We start from the raw sequence: 18,630 nt of genomic DNA, 5'->3' as shown, positions 1-18,630 counted from the left end.
TGGCAGAGATGTGTAAATCTCAGAATTGGGTGGAAGGGGATAAATATCATTCAAAAAATCAAGAGTTTATCTAAATTTAAAGAGTCGGTATATTGTCAATAATAGGTTTAGTGAATAAAATGAATTATTTAAGGTCCAATATATTTTTGCAAAGAACAAGATACTGCAGAATATATTTTATATCAGTTGTATTTTCTCTTATAGACAATAGCCTATTACATTTTATTGAGATACTAAATATATACAAGTGCCATCTACAAATCAACCACTAGATGGGGATCTTAAGCGATATTTATTTGCAATAGATAGCATTGTTTATACCTGGTAAATAGAGAATTATGTTGTTTGCATGTCCTTAATAGAGGATTAAGTTATTTAAACTGATACTGAAAAACATATTTTATTTACAATCTGTAGGACTTCCTATTTGTTTAACTATTATATATAAATAGATATTCTTTATCAATATTATAGAATATATCCAGTTCATCAAATCATATTAGGTCATATTGAACCAGCATTTTTAGTACCATTGGATTTTTTATTACTCTGTTCTTTTTTGTATTAATGAAGAAAGTATATTTATTTGATATTCTTTTAATGGGAATTACTATTTTTTTTTTCACATATGTTTTAAAAAAAAATAATTAAAATTGTCCCATCATGTTTTGCAGAATGTTTAGAATTTAATACTTGCAACCATGTAACCATGTTGGCACACCACTTTGTAGAGTAGGAGTCCCATATATTTACTAAACATAATACATCCAGAATGTCCCTGCAGAAAAAATGTATGACAAATGTAATGGTGCATTACTTCTGAACCTAAACTTTGTTTTCAGAGGCTTAGGCTACGTACACATCAGATGATTCTTGTCCGTTTCTCGCCTCAGGGCTGGTATAGGATGAGAATCTGATGTGTGTACAGCGCTTGTCCAACGCCAATCATGGATCTGTCCGGGCAGATCCACGAACGTTGGACAACCCTAATGCAAGTGAATTGTGATTTCTGTACAGCTCTTGTTCATGCTACTTTCAGTCTTTTGTCAAAGGATTGTGAAAGACCCTTTCCAACGACAAAAGTCTTAGTCTAATTTAGTGTTTGCACCCCACCCTCTAGTGAACAAGGAGTTTCTAGTTACTATTATGGTTGAAAGTGGGACAACAACTAATTGATAAATATCCTCTCCCATAAGCAGATTTTTCAAAGCACATCTGGATACACTGAGAACAAGATGGCTGCAGCCAGCATTGCTGAAACTAAATTGTGGAGAGTCCATCTCATACAATGCTATTAGTTATGAGTAACCTTATTATTTAGATACAGTTTTACCTTTTCTGCTCCAGGAAGTGTATATATATATATATATATTAGCAAACTGGTCATCTGAATGTGACAATGGGGAAGACAAGAAGTAAATATGGGCTAATAATTTACCAAAGTGACTGCTTTAAAATCATTGGAGAAATGTTATTACTGGTATTTAACTTCTGAAAATTACTTTTTTGTCACCCAAACTAAAGGTGAAAGGACATCTTACATTTGTAGTACTAGTTTCAGTGATAACTAAATCAAAATCAGTGTTTCTCATTCAGGGTTCTTTTAGGGGTTACTAGGGGTTCTTTGAACAATGAGCGATTTGTGCCACTCAGGTCAGTTTATCTGACGTCAATGGTCTTTTGAGAAAGACTGCTAAATAGTGACCTCTCTCCCTTTTTTTTGAGAGATTTGCTCTCAATTCTAGTTGTGTCTTCAGCACCAGATGTCTTTTGAAGGAGACATAGGTTTTAGGGATACACTTTACAGAGTTTCCAGCAGAAAGTTGATCAACATTATACACATAAAACTTTTCCTCACCTGTGGCTTCACTTCCTCCAACCAAAAGATCTCTCTGAATTTTTCCATCATCTTCATCAATAGCAAACCAGCGAGAACAGGGGAATTCATAAATCGCTTTGTTGCCAATATCTTCAATAATAACCTGAGACAACAAATGTATTTGAATGTGAAGGTCTGGTCATCTTTCACAGAAGATTAACAAAGATAAACAGATAATTTTCTAAAACTGTGTACACACATCAGATAACAGTCGATAACAGTTCATCTCAGGCAATAATCTGACATTACGAAAGAATATTTCCAGGAACTTCTAATGTCGATCGGACGTCTGTACGAGGTTAAAGTGAGGGTTGGGAAAGATTTGGCAGTCTAAGGACAAATAAGTGCTGACTTCCTGGCCAGTAGTGATAGCGGGGTGCATGTAATACTCTGATCTTTTCCTTTTCTCTTTAGCGGAGGATTTAGGTTGCTCACATCCAAATCTGTGTACTATAACATTCACTTCACACTTTCTGAGGAGTTCATTTTCACCCTCTTGAAATCAAGGATGGCTAGGACTCACAAGTAATGCTCAGGCCAGCTGTGGCCACCAAAATAAAGGGAAAAAAGACAGCTGGTGCTTATGTTCTAAAACTTTTCAAGGCATTGCAGTAAACAATTACTATGCAAGGTAACTGATTTTTTTCAGACCATCCCATGGTATATGTCAATAGCTGGGCATACATGGTTCTCTATATAAATATACAAATGGTACATATAGGGAAACTCTCTTCTCAATGATTCATTTTAAAGCACAAGAGGGCGCTCTTTGAATCTGGAAGTAAAGAAGTTTAAGCTCCGGATAAGGAAGGGATTCTTCACTGTAAGGTCTGTGAAAATGTGGAATCCTCTCCCTCAGGAAGTAGTTTCAGTAAGTTCTATAGATTGCTTGAAAAAAAAATAGATGATTTCTAGAAGCACAGAATATACCTGGGTAATAAAATTTAAAGTAAAGAGAGCAACAGAGACTGTTGGTCCAGGGAACATTTGATTGCCTCACAGGATTAGGAAGGAATTCTTTTTTCCCGTTGTGTGTACAAAGTTTCAGGAAATTATCTGTAAGGGTTTTTTTGCCTTCCTCTGGATCAACCATGTCTATAGAGTTTTATCTGTGATATGTTTATTTACCTATTGGTTGAACCTAATGGATTTATCTCCGTATTCAATCCATGTAACTATGGTACAATCTGCTATCTCACTTTGATTTACCAAAATTACATAAAAACCTTAAACCAGCCATTCAATGTGTATACAATCAGGTAGATTCCCATACTACATAGCTGATGGTAGGTCCAAAGAAGATTGTGTATTTAGATCATAACTTTTTTCGATGTCCAAAACAGAGACCCTGTGCCTAGGTGGAATTTTGCTGTTACTGATGCATTTTTCATGGTATTTATTAAAGATCAGTTCACCCAAAGGGCCACTTGACATAAGTATCCCAGGAGGCTGTGGGTTTATCCTTTAGTCTTTATAGTCACTGCAATTAGGACGGATGGGAGAGGCACACAAAAAAAATGTATGAAGGTATTGCATATGAAAAAAAGCGTTTTATACTTATGTTAATGGGAAAGCAAGCATTTCGCATGTTGTTTATACTTTGATAAAAGGTCCGCTGTGTGATGTAGCATAAATTTTTTTAAAGAGCTTAGACTGTAAAAATAAGTATGACTCTGGGAGAGACATTAAATTTTGAGCCTCTTTGAGGGACAGCTAGTGACATGACAATGGACTTTGTACAGCGCTGTGTAATATGTTGGCACTATTTAAACACTGTGTATAATTATAATAATAATAATAATAATAATAAGAGAGGCTATAGTTCAACTTTAAATGTCTTTTCAATTTAATCAAAAATTAACAAAATAACACTGAATGAAATTCACCCAACCTTATCAGTCAGATTACCTTTTCCAGAAACCACCCAGCAGACCCTCCCTTGTTGTTGTGACCGATGGTGATTTTCCGAAGCTTTCCCAAGTTTGGTGCATCGATCGTGAATTTATCTTCTGCTCCTTTCTCAAAGTTGTCCTTGTCATTGTCTAGCTTCCTTTCCCCTATTTGGAGAAAACAGTCAAGAAATATATTTATGGTAATTGCTCACTGCAGAACTGGAAGGGCAGGAATAATAAAAAACTTAATTATAATATATTCTGTTGGCAGTGTGCATTACAGCCTATTGATACCAACCTCTCTGGCCTTCTATAGTTCTGGTGTCGCTCCAGATATGTAGGAATGGAGGAATTGAAAGGATTTGAACTTACAGTGCACAGGACCTGAAGAGTTGGATTGCATAGCCTAAAGTGAATCTTTATTCATCTTACCTATAACAGTCTTCCAAATGTGGGATCTTTGGCTGTCTTATTGGATGAATTTGGATGAATCAGACAAAGGCATTCATCTAGGCATATGGTAAAGTGTACATCATGGGGAAGATTGCAATCAGGAAAGTAAAAACTCATTCTTGCAGAGTAGATGTGGTGAGGCTGATTTACTAAACATATTTAGGCTGTTCACTTACCAAGGTGAATCATCCCCCTGCAAGGTATAATTCACTTTGTGAATGTGCACTCACTTGCACAAGATTGGATGGTTAAACTTATCAGAGCTTAATTTCATTTACTAAGATAAGTGAATTACCCCTTGCAAGGGAATACCTCACTTTGCTATGTGAACAACCTATATTCCTTTAGTAAATCAACCCCTGTATGCCTCTTCTGCATAAAAAAGGTCTTCCACTTCCTACATAATTACTTTTTTTACTTTCTAGATTACACTTTAATTTTAAAAAGTCAGAAGAGTGACTTAGCTCCCCATACCTTTTATAATAAGTTGGGATATGAAGAGTTTCAATCAAGGAGAGATAGTGTGAAAGTAAACTGCTTTTGCTCTCTTCCGAAAACCCATAATACTGTAAGTGTCATGGGTTTACCCTGTATAAATTATTTCTTTCTTAAAAAAAAAATGAAAAATGTAGTAAAAAAAGGTTATAAATTATTCTGCCTGGGGTTAGATTGTAAGCTCCCAGGGTAGTAAATGTTTCCATTTCACAGAGTTTCCTTAAATGGAAATAACTCTATTTCAATCCATACAATGATAGTTTTCTATGAGAAAATCATCTTATGTTCCAATCACTTCTTCTCATCAGAGCATGAGACACACATCTTGCCACTAACTTCTACTTAAATAATATGAATCTTCACCTGTATCTCCATTTTCCCCAAAAATGTTTAGGAAGACATCTGCATCGGTCCCACTTCCATTGGCAGATCCGGTGAATACTCTGGCAATATATTTATTCACTGAAAGAGAAGAAAAATATGGGTTATTATGCTATATCTATGTTTACTTTAAAGTACAACTAAAGATCACTGCATAACAGTCTTAATAAATACAAAACCCTGCTGTACCACAATGCTGCAGCATCTCCATCTGCCAATCAGCTACAGTCTATACTGTTCTCTACATGTCCCCTGAGGAAGCTGTCAGGAGAAATGCGTTGGGTACAAGACGTTTTTCTTCATAAATTATATCCTTGCGAACTTTAAGATTAGGGATCCCCTGTTTAGTTTTCAGGCCGTATTTCCCAAGAAGTTGTGAACGACTGATATTACTTTATTTACCTTATGTTATACAGAACATTGTAATCTATATGATTTATTTTATTTTAATACATTAAAATTTGCCACATGAAACCCCTGCTTTTTCTTTTATACAATTTCCCCATTACCTAACTTCTGGAGTTGGCAACAAATGTAAGGACTCAGAGGAAAGATAGATAATATTAATAATAATTACAAAACCCAGTTAACCCAGTATGAACTTCTCAAGATCCAAACCAAAAATCCCCTTCATGTGCTAATTTCTCCTTCATTTGAGTCTCACACGCTCTCCCTGCCAAACACTCCATTGGGAGGGTTTACCAACATAGGGAGTGCTATCAATTCAAAAATCAGAGGTTGAGATATTATGTGACCAGGTGCTAGCTGACAATTGACAGACTTGAGTATCAGCAGTGACAATGTTTATAGACACAACCTTTGCAAAAATGTTTGGATCCCACTAAAGTGAAAGCAGGCACAACCTACATGAGAGTGACAACTATGCTTTGAATTCAGTAGCAGTGCAGCATCCCTAACATGTCATTACAGAAGGCTAAGTTAGGTGGATCAGCAAGTAGGGTTACCTGCATGGTCAACAAGTATTTATGGGACTTTGCAGGGGGAATAAAGGAAATCAGGAGGTGGGGGTAAATCTTGTAATGGGACCCAATTCTCATAACAGTTACCTAAATAATTTAATTTGGAGAGATTGCCATCCCTGTTGTGTCCCTTTGATATGTATTGAAAATAAAAATTCATATGGGAACATGTGCCAGAAAAAACCTGACTGGTGCTCATCTCATAAAAAAGGTTAGAGATATCCCAGTGTCATGTGACTTACCCTTAGGCACGTCCATAGGATTGAGGCTTCCCAGAAGATCTCTGACGTACAGGCCATCCCCATCTTCCTTACTCAGCCAGTTGTTACAGGGGAAGTAGAATCTCAGATGGGGTCTGTTCATGTCTGTGACTATCACACGGTCCAGGTACCAGCCTGCATTCATGCCTGTGTTATCATGCTCAATCCTAGAAACAAAATGGCTGCACTCAGGTTCTATTCAATTCTGTTTGATACATTACTAAAAAAAAATAATACAATAATACAATATAAACACAAGAGGCTCAATTTATAAAACAGGGTATCTGACATTCCCTCAAACACTCCCTCTTTATTAAATGGAGCCCAAACTGTCTGTTCTGTGATTCATCCAGCACAAAATGGGTGTCAAATTGTCTTTATAGTATAGAATTGAGAATTCAGTTTACTTTTAACTTATTTGTATTTTAAAATAGAAAAATATTTTCCTAATTGATGGATATCAACTAAGCTACCACATCCCTGAATTTATTCAATCCAAGCAAAGCAAAACATAAATGGGACTTTAAAGGCAGCACACATAACAATATTAAGAAAAGTTAATTGGCTGTTTAATAATTATGTTATATGTGGTTTTTCTAGATCTCCTGATGGAGTGGATCTGGTTTCTGTGAACGCGTAGAGAATAATTACCATCTAGAAACCCTGCTCCATGTGTTGTCAGAACCAACCATATACCATTTAATATTAACGCCTATAATGTTTTTTTAATATGGAAACAAAAAAAAGCATTGTTTTATTTTGTTTTTAAAAAAATATTTATATTGAAAATTGTTTATTGTTATATGTGTGCTGCCTTTAAAGTTTCATTCATGTTTTGCTTTGCTTGGATTGTATGCATTTTAAAATAGAATTTTTCTGTCCAATGCTTATCATTATTTGAGTCATTTTATTAAAGAAAATATAACTTATTCCAAACTTACTTTTTAAATAGTAAAAGTGCAACGTGCTAAGTACAAAATGCAGTAACTCATTATAACCATATCAGGATTCACCTCACCAAAACTAGACCAGTATTAAATTAATTCTAATTGGCTATATAGTATACTGCTCCATCACTGCCTAACTAAACCACTAAAAGAATGAAATCCCAATGAATGATACTATCTTTACTGCTATTTGCACATTGAGAACGCCACCAGTGATTTTGCCTATGTTCAGGTTATTTTGGTGCAAGAATGGGCAATTGATAGACTGCATTTCTCTAAAATATTGGCTAAATCCATTGTAGGATGATAGAAGTAAGAAAGAGTTTGAGTGGAAAAGTCCTTCACTTAAATAACACGTAATGGTATACTAAATAATTATACCATTAAGCCAACCCCAAAATGTAAAACATTAAGGACAATAAAAAGAAAGAAGGAGTTTTTTGGCATCGGATACAAAAAACAAAACAAAAATACACTTTACTTTTAACAATGTATTAATAGCATACATAATATACAATGGAATCCAAATCCAGATTTACTATGTATTGATGTCATACATAACAAACAAAAATGTCATAATCCAAAGTAGTGGACCACGAAGTGGCACTAAGTAGTGTGTATCGTAATTTCAGGTTACATTGGGACTTATTCATTGCCCAGCTGGGTAAAGAGTCCAGTAGGTAAACATCCAAATGAGAGTTGCAGCCCTCAACTAAAGATTGTACCCAACGCATTTCGCCAGATAGCTTGGCTTCCTCAGGGTTAAGTATTGGCTTGCACGGTATAAGATGTACCAGTAGTAATGTAAGAGAGGATTGACGCCCAAAATAGGTAACAGCAAGAATTCCCTTTACAGAGGTCGGTCTGAACAGCTCATTAGGCAGGAAGGTTGAGTTAACACACTCCTAATTCACTTTGATTTTGACGTTTTTTCATATCACTGAACCAAGAAGTAAGAGTATTCTCCTTCCTCCAAATCAGGAAGGCGAATGCTCTTACTTCCTGGTTCTGTGTTGTGAAAAAACTTGTCAGGTACAATCTTTAGTAGAAGGCTGCAACTCTCATATTTTGTTTTGTTTTTCATACCAATGCCGAAAAAACCCTTCTTGCTCTTTATTGTCTTTTATGGATGATAGAAGCACACTATTCATAGTTTGCACACCCCTAATTCATACCTTATCTTCTTGAGGGGCCCAACATTATTGGTCTTTACACGAAACACGTCGGTTTTTGTCCTTTCAAATGCCGTTCTACTCCTACAACACACATAAGCAAAGTGTTAGCAGTAAACCCAACACAAGAAATTAAAAAAAACAAACCAGAAAAAAAAACACTTGGTTAGTATCAAATCCACAGGTCACGCTCATGCCAGGAAGGTGGAGACAACCATCTTTGGAAGAAATGCAATTATTAAACAACATGGAGGGCATTGTGAGGAGTTAATACATTGCTTCCAAATGTGTTTCTTATCATCGAAACACTTTTAAAAAAATCCAAAACAGCTCAGGATTCCAGACATTGCGCCAAAATCCTTCAGACCTGGATGAGTCTGTTTGTTGACACGCAAGCTTATTTAAAGGCTCAGTCCTCTCAAAACTGATATTTTATCATTGGGTAGATGTTGGCAGTCTCAACCACTGTCTTCTTATATCTCATAATGTTGCTCTGCAACCTTTCTCAGTCACCAGGTTCCCAACAATAAACTAAATATCAGTTTAGGGTGAATAGACCCTTTAAAAAGTGCAAAGGGCAACAGCAATATACAAAATAAGTCATGGCAACCAATCAGGTTTTTGTTTATAGAAGTCAGTACAGTAAGAGGAATTTTGATTGGCTGACCACACTTTGCATATCACTCTTTTTTTTAACTAAATAAGCTTGCTGGAGAACATTTGTGAAAACTGGTGAAAAAAAGAAAAGTGTTTCTCTATTAACCAATGTCATCTAGGTGAAGGTGATGCCAACAGTTTCCAATTTCACCAGTATACAGAAATGTCATTATATAGAGCAACTGTGGGTATTTCTTAAAGCTTGTTTGCTTTTTGAGTTTTGGATCGGTTCTTACAAATACACCTAGTTGGTCTGATTTATTAAAGCTCTCCAAGGCTGGAGAGGATACAATTTCATTAGTGAATCTGGGTGATCCAGCAAACATGCAATGGGTTTTTTCAAAGACATTTTTGCTATTTGCTAGCAAATGTTTTGAATCCTGGACCACATCTATTCCATGTTTGCTAGATTACCCAGCTTCACCGATGAAAGTGTATCCTCTCCAGCCTTGGAGAGCTTTAATAAATCAGACTCTATGAGTCAAGTGTTCCTATTCCTAGCCTGGAGGTGCCTAAAAATTCCCATCAATTTTCACAAAGAGGGGGCCAGCTTGTGGTTTCAGGGCTGTGAAGCTTAGCTAGTTATGTTATTCACTGGCTGCCCCATCAGCAGCAGAAGGTATACTCTTCCCAGCTTGGCCATTGTTTGTTTACTTATGGCCTGGACATCATTGTCCACTTCCTGGACAGGGGGACATAGATGAGCCAGCATGGGTTTTCTTTAAAGAAGCCCATCATTCCTAATCTCATCTTCTATAAATACTTGGCTGGTTGTCATGTTAATCAGATGGCTTTCATATTTCCCAAGTCAGTGGGCCTGATTTATCAAAGCTTTCCAAAGCTGTAGGAGACTGCATGGGAAATCCAGCAAACCTGATTTTGCCGTGACTCTCCTGATCTGCATGCTTGTTCTGGATCAATGACTTGGAAATCATTGAAACAAGACACATCAGGAAACTAGCCTTTTTTAAAAGGAGTTCAGCAATGGCATCTTCCAATATGGAGGCCCTCAGGACATCCAGGCACTATGCCTAATGCCTGGCTAAAATGGTTTTCCAATGGCGTAAAAAACAGAACAAGCATGCTGATTAGGAAAGTTGTTGTGACATCAGAACTAACCTACAAACTTGAAACTCTCAAAGTACATAAAGCCATTGGATGAGGATGATAGGAAGACGGAAAAGGTTAACAATGGCAGCCTCCATACTATTAGTGGAACTTCAAACACTATTTTGTATTTCTTCCACAAGGTGGCAATGTGATTACATTTCAGTATTACTCTCTGTAGCTTTAATCAGGTTTATATATATATATATATATATATATATATATATATATATATATATATATATATATATTCTTTTTTTTTAAATGTAAAGAAGCTAAAGTCATCGCCTATGATACTGTGTCCTTGTTCTAAATGAGAATGCTTTTAGTCAAATATACAGTATATAGTAGAAATTAACAGAAGGCATGGTATAGGTTCAGCGAGCTTACAATTGAAGCAACTGCTGATGGATAGAATCAAAGGCTATACAAAATTAGGAAATCAGATTAGGAAAAAAGCTGAGCTTTTATCTTACAGCAGGAACACTGTAAAAAAATACCCACAGTACCTATATAATATTGATATCATTATTCAGCATTAACAACCAGTGAGTTATCACTGTATGAAAATACAGATACAAATAATCATTCATTTTTCACTCTGGCACTATTATATCTTGTAAATGTTCAAAATATCACCAGCAAATAATACCACAAAAGAATGCAAAGAATATTGGGGTGTAGTAAGCACGCTGTCAATGCTCCTAAAACAGAAGGGGCTGCTGTCACACTGATTCTATTGCATTTGTTCTCCTGCAAAGGACAGAAACCTAAAGAATTGATGGAAAGAAAACGGAGGCTATTGCCCTAGCTGTCCTTCTACAACCACAGCACCCATATGTAGTCAGACCTGCACAGACCTAGCCTTCTTCAGTCTTGCATGTTTTAAGTATTTGTAGCTTCAGTTTGTTAGGTAGTTTGCAAGACTAGAAGATACAGGAAGGTGTGTAAAAGTAGGATAAATTATAATAAATAACCTATATTTTATACAGCGCCAACATATTAAGCAGCGCTGTACAGAATCCATAGTCTCATCACTGTGAGGCTGTTCAGGCAATAAATTGTATCTGGGTGAATGAATCAAATGGCTAAATGGAATTACCATTATTTATATTTTACCTGATAACATTACCAGTTCATTTTGCCATTTGCCTGTTATTATTTTTGTGATCAGAATATCATTAGGGGGATATCTCTATATTTCCTGTCCTGGTATCTTAACAGGAAAAAGAAGAAATCTTATTAAATTAGGATAACTCTCTTACACAGCTGGCACAGGAACAGAGGTCACCATTAAACGATTTCCCTTACTTCTTGTTCTAGAACAACTTGAATATTTTTGATTACTCATAACTTTTTGTTTTTGATAAAGGGATAGCTATGGTTACATTTGACTTTTTTATTATTTTATCAATACAATTAATAGGAATGGGGGGATTGTGGACAATATTAGCTTTTTTATTTAACTCAATAGCAAACTTGCTAAGAGGATTTTTGTTTCATTCCAATTTGTCAAAACCCTTTAAATACATGAAATTTGCACTCTTTCTGTTACCGTATTTATTCTCTTTAACTAACAAAACATCATTTATGACAGTCAGGCTGCTGTTGAACTACAATGCCCATCATCCCCAAAGATCAGCAGCAGCTACAATTAGATTGTAGGTACAAGGATCTTTATTGGATTGTTATCTATTTGTTTACCAATATCATGGCAGCTGGAAGCTGAGAGCAGAGTTTGCTGGATGGGGTCTGATTGGGGCTAATGGATGCAGGCTGCAGGATAGCAAAAATGTCTGTGTACCCAGCAACCAGCAAAATTAAACAATGTGAATTTTATTGGTTGCTTTGAGCACAGACCACTTCTTTATTCCTTTAAGGTTTTACCCCAACATACAGTAATTCCTGATTGAAGGGGCAGTCTGCTTTTCTAGAGCTGTGTAAAAGAAAGTCAATGCATGCTCATACAACATCAACATAAAAGCTGAAAATACATGAAATTTCAGATGTTTTTCGCCATACAAAAAATAAGATGGAGTAGGGCCTTGTACGAAAAAAAGATTTGTAAAAGGTTTTTTTAATTACATTTAAATATGTATTCAGTGTATTCTGGATAGGATTTAATGGCTCTGTTCAATTAAGCACACCAAGTGTGCTAAAGTGGCTTCTCACATTATACTTATTATTATCACATTGTGATAGGGATTTTAGTGCCACTTTAGCACATCATAAGTGCTCTTGCAGTTTGATGAATCAGCCACAGTGGGCTTGACAGTAAAATAAGGAAGCAGGCTGTGCATTTACAGGGTGATACACCCAAAGCTAATATTTCAGAATAGGGTAGATGCTGGATGTCATACTGTACATCCTTCCCAAGTGCTGACATTTTTACATTTACCAACAATTAAAGGCCATAGGTACTTCAAGTGTCCAATGCTCTCTGCTGGATATTTTGTGATCTTATTAAAATCTAATAATCCAATGTAAACTAAAATCTAGATTATAAAGTTTCATTACATGAAAGGATTTTGAATGGGTGGTGAATATCAGGCTGCAGAACCAATAGGGTCTTTAATTTTCAGGCTGACTAATCATATTGAGGAATTACTGTAGATTTTTCACACAAGGTGATAAGTTTTGTCTCCAGGCAATGACTATTTTTGATGGACAAACAAAAATAAAATTTTATGGCCCATTTAGATCTCTAGGGTGCAATAAGTGCGTTAATACACATTATGTCTTGTATTAAAAACCAGTGTACAAAGGTTGTGGCTTGGTTACATTTCAGGCCCATGGTCAAGACATTCTGACCAGCATCCTGACCATGGCTGCCCTTAGGGTATTGATGGGGATGGTAGGGGCAGTTTACTACTGGACATCCAAACAACACAAATGTTTGATCATGGTAAATGACCAAAGTAAATGAGGCTGTTCTAAAAGCAACTGGAAACTGTTTTTTCTGCCATCACTGTGAACTAATCCTATAGAAGCCCAATGACAATGAATAGGATACTGGAACACTGAAACATGCTAAAAAAAGACTCCTTCTAATGAAAGGTAGAACAATGGCTTATGTTGCCATGTGTTAAGGGGGCTGTGAAGCAGTTGATTTGCCTTATTAAAGCCTTTCTCAATCTTATTACTCTGGAGGAACCCTAAAATAATGTTCAAGTCTCGGAAAACACTTGCTAAGATAAATTCTTTGGAAAACTGCCCCTTACATTGATGATCATTGATTGATGATGTGTGAAGAATGTCTCTCTTAGCGTGATGGTTCGAATTTAATTCTTATAGAGTGGTAAAACGATTACTGGGGTCATGCTTGTATCATTAGACCCCACGCTATACAGGTACCATCAGATGGGAGGGTGGACAGCCACAGTTCGAGAATCCCCTGGCAACCCTTAAAGGAACCCTAGGATGCTGCAGAATGGCTACCTCAGTGCATTAAGGTGTAATCCGAACACACCAATGTACATTACTTGAGTTATCAAAATGCGAAGATCTAAAGTTTTGGGTTTAGTTACACTTTGACTGACCAGCACCCACCTAACCCTGAAATATCAAATTTTTATGAAAGCATAGAGCCTTCTAAGATATTCTCTCATATTTTTAGCTGCCGTCAAACATTTAATGAAAGTTTTTAGAGAGACAAAGATTAAGCAGCTGTAGAGTACCACTTTCGCCGCCGAGTGGATAACAAGAGTGGCCGCAAACTTATTAAAATCTCATCATTTGAAAGGATTTTGAATGAGTGGAGCTTATCAGGCTGCAGAACCCACGGGTCCTTAATCCTCGGGTCGACTAATTGTAGTGGAGGAATTAATGGAGATTTCTCATGCTATGCGATAAGATTGTCTCTGCTTATCCAGGCAAGCCCTCCAATTGATGGCGTTTGCAGACGAAACACTCGTTCAGGGAGTATGGCAAAAAAAGTGTATAAAAGCCCATTGAAATCTCATGTATTTTCGTTACCACATCACTGTGTACACAGGATAAATGTCTTCAGTGCTCCTAACACATAGAACTGCGCTGTTACCTCTTGTCTGTGCTGTCAGGAGGATAAAATATTATACACTTTGCAACAACAAAATATCAAAAAACATTAAACATATATAGAGGGATTATCATAATTTCTGTTAGGGAAGGCTGGAAATTTTTGACTTGGATGGCAATAAAGTAATAATAATGTGATATTTGTATATAAGGTGCAGAGATGGCAATCCTGGAAGTAACTCTAAATCTAGTTATTAAAATCTAATACAAGACGGTAATGTAATGTGAAAAGTTGTTTTTAAAAATATAATAAATCTACAGCTTTCACTTAAAAATTTCCCTGGTGAACCTACCCCGAAGGACCTAGTCAAGGCATGTGTTGAGGGATGAGACTACAATTGTTTCCCATATGCTCTTGTGCCTTGTGAAACGCAAACTCTAAGGCAATACACTTAGATGTATCCTCTATAGGTAACTGCTGTTTCAAGCCAATATAGTCTTTTTTACTATGGCTTGTTCCAGCCAAAAAAGGAAACCTCTGCCTGGCCTGATGGTGAACACCTGGGACTCTCTTTCCCACTACAATTGGCTAGTTGGCCTTGTTGTTAATCTCTGATCCCATATCCCTGCACCTTAGCATGTCCACCAAGCCAGTCCAAAGCCATAATTTTGACAGTTGTACTACCATGACTGTTACTCATAGCCAGGCACCTCCATGCACAAGCAAACAGGAGTAGAGTGGAAAGTGGTGGAGGAGGTGGGTCGTGTGTTAATTGCCATTAAGAACTGCATGCCTGTATGACACAGAAAATGTATCTAGACAGCACTAGAACTCCCTGCACAGCAAACATTAGAAGGGTAGCTAAACAAGGATTACTAATGCGTGGGCAGATCTCTGCAATGCATTTAATCTTGGCACTTTGGGAATGGCTTGGAATGGGGAATGACTATGGCTGGGGAGGTGTAGGTGGGATACTACCATATCAAAGCATGCCCCAGGTCTACAGCCCTCCCCCATTCCACACTGCATGGGTTGAATACTAATTTTTGCCTGGAGTTTCAGTAAAAGAGCACTTTTACTGGCCTTATCCTTTTTATCCTCTTTGTGACCGATACCATAAAACCTCTTTTCTAAGGCACATCATCTGCCTGTTGCAGGCCTGGCATCATCAGGTACAATGAAAGACCCCTAGTCCTGCATTTTAAGTGAGGATGCCATGGGTAATCCCCCAACTCAGCACGTCAAAGGGAAGAGAAGAGCACCAGGTGCTGGGAGTGTGGGACAACATTTACAAAGTGAGAATTAAACCCTTGAAAGGTGGGGGAAGTCTCAATTCATAGTGTAATTGTTCATTTCAGCTTTATGATTACATACATTAGAAGTACAACACACACTACACTCTCCAAATCTGCAGGAGGCCTTTCTTATCATATCAGTGCCATCTTTACTACTTTTGGAGCACCCCAACTAGGTTACCAGCCCTCCCAAAACATATAGGCATGTGAAAAAATAGGTAACATCCTAATAGCATCAACATACACAATAATCAGCAGATACAGAACTTTAATCTAACATTATACATTAACATATATTATAGTACCACAACTCATCTCTAACAAATATATTTTAAAACAACCCCTTTACAATTACCCTAAAGTAAAAATGTAAGTATGTAATTACACGATTTCTGTTCACTCATTTTATATACAACAGAAAGTGATACTTTGCTTGAGTATAACTTATTAAATTTACTCTTAACTTGTCTCTGAACTTTTTATATTAAAATGTAAATTACAGGTAGAAATGTGGCAAGTCCAATAAGAAGGGACAACTTACTGTAACTTGCTTTATATAGCTACATGAGCTGTACACAGAGGATCAGGAGGAAAGGAATATACTGAAATGATATCTTCAGTTCAGATGTCCAATGTCCCCATTAACATTAGAGAGAGATAAAAGATCTTATCTCTGGATTACGTAAACCTCACTGTGATGTTAGTGTTTTATGACAGCCATGAAGTAATATTGTGTTCCCCAGAAACAAAAGAAGGTTGCAAATATAATGTAAAACATGTAGGTGCTGTTTGATTGAACATGTTCTAAATCCACATGCTAGGGAAGCAGACATGAAATTATAGAACAAAAATATATTATTTTAAATATAACATATAGATTGTATTAAACTAGAGCTTTAAGTGAAGAGACCTGCACTCCCCTCTTTCAGGAGACCAGCTTCAGGTCAGACAGCTTCCTGGTATTCTCCTTCAAGTCTTCAATTTGTTCCCCATAAAGCGCATTAAAATATATTTTTTCAGCTGCCTTCCTCCTATAACAATACATGCAAGCTAAGCTTACTGTTACCCCCTCCCTCTTCTTTATTCGTTTTGATAGTGGGACAGCTCTCATGTAGTCACCTTGAGTGATGTGATTTGCAGCATTATAGTGTAATCCCGGGTTAGAATGATGAAGCAATCCAAGGGGTGTGTCTATGACACCCTGGGCTCAGAGGAAATGGGTTGAATAAATGGTGTCAATCAGTTTGGATGTGCAGGTTACAGTCAAGGAGGATAACCTGGTGTGTGGTGCTGGAGCATTGAATAGGCAATGGCAGGACTAGGGGACAGATCAGGAGATGGATCATAGATGCTGTACTTTGGTATACCAATAAGAAGGATTAATGCATATTCAGATATATGTTGGCTAAAATCAGGAATTATATTACACTACAGTGCACAAGGTGCCATACAAAAAGTATACTGGGTTGAATAGCCATCATTGGGATCTGTAGGCAAACCACATTTGGTCCCAAACCAACACCCATCTGCTAGATTTACCTCATTTACATATTTTTCCTTGTTCTTTTCCTGAGCTGTCTGTAGTGCTTTTAGAAAACCTCATATAAGATGACTATTTCTATTCCTCATATGCATACATTGGTAAACCTGTCTAGAATCTTGACCCATGACAGAATCTTTTATATTCTAGATGTCCTGATTATATGTATTCACACATTGATAGAGCCGTATAAATCAGGAACAGATCCTGAAACATACATTGTGTGATCCACTGCACTTACTTGCTGGTGAGATGGATCTTAGGCGTAATTCCAAACTCCCCAAAGAGAGTGACAAAGACATTGGCATCGGTGCCGGCTCCTCGTACATCTCCAGTTATGGTGACCACTTCATAAACTATAAAGAGGAAGAAGAAAATATCATCATTAAGTTATTATGAACAATAGCAAACATCTATTGTTAAAGTGGACGTAGACTATGGCAACCCTTAATATTAAAAATATGGCACTGCCAATGGGATATCAGTAGCTACTCTTTGTCTGAGTGCACTTTATCATCCATTATGAAGTACCGTGTAGCTGAGATTGCGGGCATATTAGTGGAGGATGCAAGCCATACCCAGACAGTGTTTTGTGTTTTTTTTATTAAACCCTGCTTGATTACTCCCTCAATGTAAGCCACAGACACAATCACAAGCAGGAATTGGCAGGGCATGCCTATCAAACTCCTCTGTTACGTTATATTGTACTAATGAATCACTGTAATACAGCCAAACTTCAGATATGGATATAATAAGTCCACTTTAATCTGCATCGTGGCTCAGAGGTTAGCCGTCTGGCCTATGCAGCGCTGAGTCCAAGGTTCAATTCTCGTCCATGACACTATCTGCATGGAGTTTGCATGTTTTCCCTGTGTTTGCATGGATACACCGGTTTCCTTTGGGTATTCCGGTTTCCTCCTGTATTCCAAGAAACGTGCAGTTAGGTTAATCGGCTTTCCCCCAAAATTGACCTTAGACTGTATTAAAGACATATGATTAAGGTAGGGACATTAGATTGAGAACCCCTTTGAGGGACAGCTAGTGACATGACTATGGACTGTGTAATATGTTGGCGCTAAATAAGTACTGTATAATAATAATAATCAGCCATACCTTCTGTCTTACATAGGTTAAAAAAAATATGTTTAACCAATAGGAACACATAAGTTAAAAAGTATTATATATATGTATAGAAAACCTGCATATTCTATTCAGAGACCCACACACAGTTTTATGCTTAGTTGATGCAGAGGAAGGCAAAAAAAATCCTTACGATGATTTTGATATATATGATTGTGGGGTCTCTCATTGGAGGGATCAGCAGCAACTACACCTCTTTAATAATAATGTTTCTAATTCTAGAGTATTCTCTAGAATAAGATAGAAGAATAAGATAGAATGGATCCAGAGATAGGCAAGGGAATGGTGAAGGGCCACAGGGATTAAACAGATCAGAAGAGACTGCAGGAACCTAACATGTACAGTTTTAAGGGAAGAAGGGAAAGGGGGAACTGAAATATTTATATAAATGAAAAGTATGAATGAAGTTCAGGTGGGCAGAATGTTAAATATGAA

The 18,630-nt window shown here is 36.9% G+C and overlaps 1 protein-coding gene across 1 annotated transcript in view; it reads right to left on the bottom strand.

Annotated features, from left to right (window-relative positions):
• The window catches only part of LOXHD1 (lipoxygenase homology PLAT domains 1), a 112,327-nt gene that overhangs the window by 55,783 nt on the left and 37,914 nt on the right, over positions 1-18,630 (bottom strand). The window contains exons 8-13 of the mRNA XM_072413500.1: positions 17,297-17,411; positions 8,463-8,543; positions 6,323-6,507; positions 5,083-5,181; positions 3,788-3,936; positions 1,859-1,982 (exon numbers count right to left, since the gene is read on the bottom strand). Coding sequence (XP_072269601.1) covers positions 1,859-1,982; positions 3,788-3,936; positions 5,083-5,181; positions 6,323-6,507; positions 8,463-8,543; positions 17,297-17,411 — 753 coding nt within the window. The remainder of the gene's footprint in view (positions 1-1,858; positions 1,983-3,787; positions 3,937-5,082; positions 5,182-6,322; positions 6,508-8,462; positions 8,544-17,296; positions 17,412-18,630) is intronic.

Source organism: Pyxicephalus adspersus, chromosome 6 (assembly GCF_032062135.1).
Source record: "Pyxicephalus adspersus chromosome 6, UCB_Pads_2.0, whole genome shotgun sequence".
Lineage (NCBI taxonomy): Eukaryota > Metazoa > Chordata > Amphibia > Anura > Pyxicephalidae > Pyxicephalus > Pyxicephalus adspersus.
Note: the sequence above shows the minus strand (reverse complement) of the source record. Positions and strands in the feature narration are given on the sequence as shown.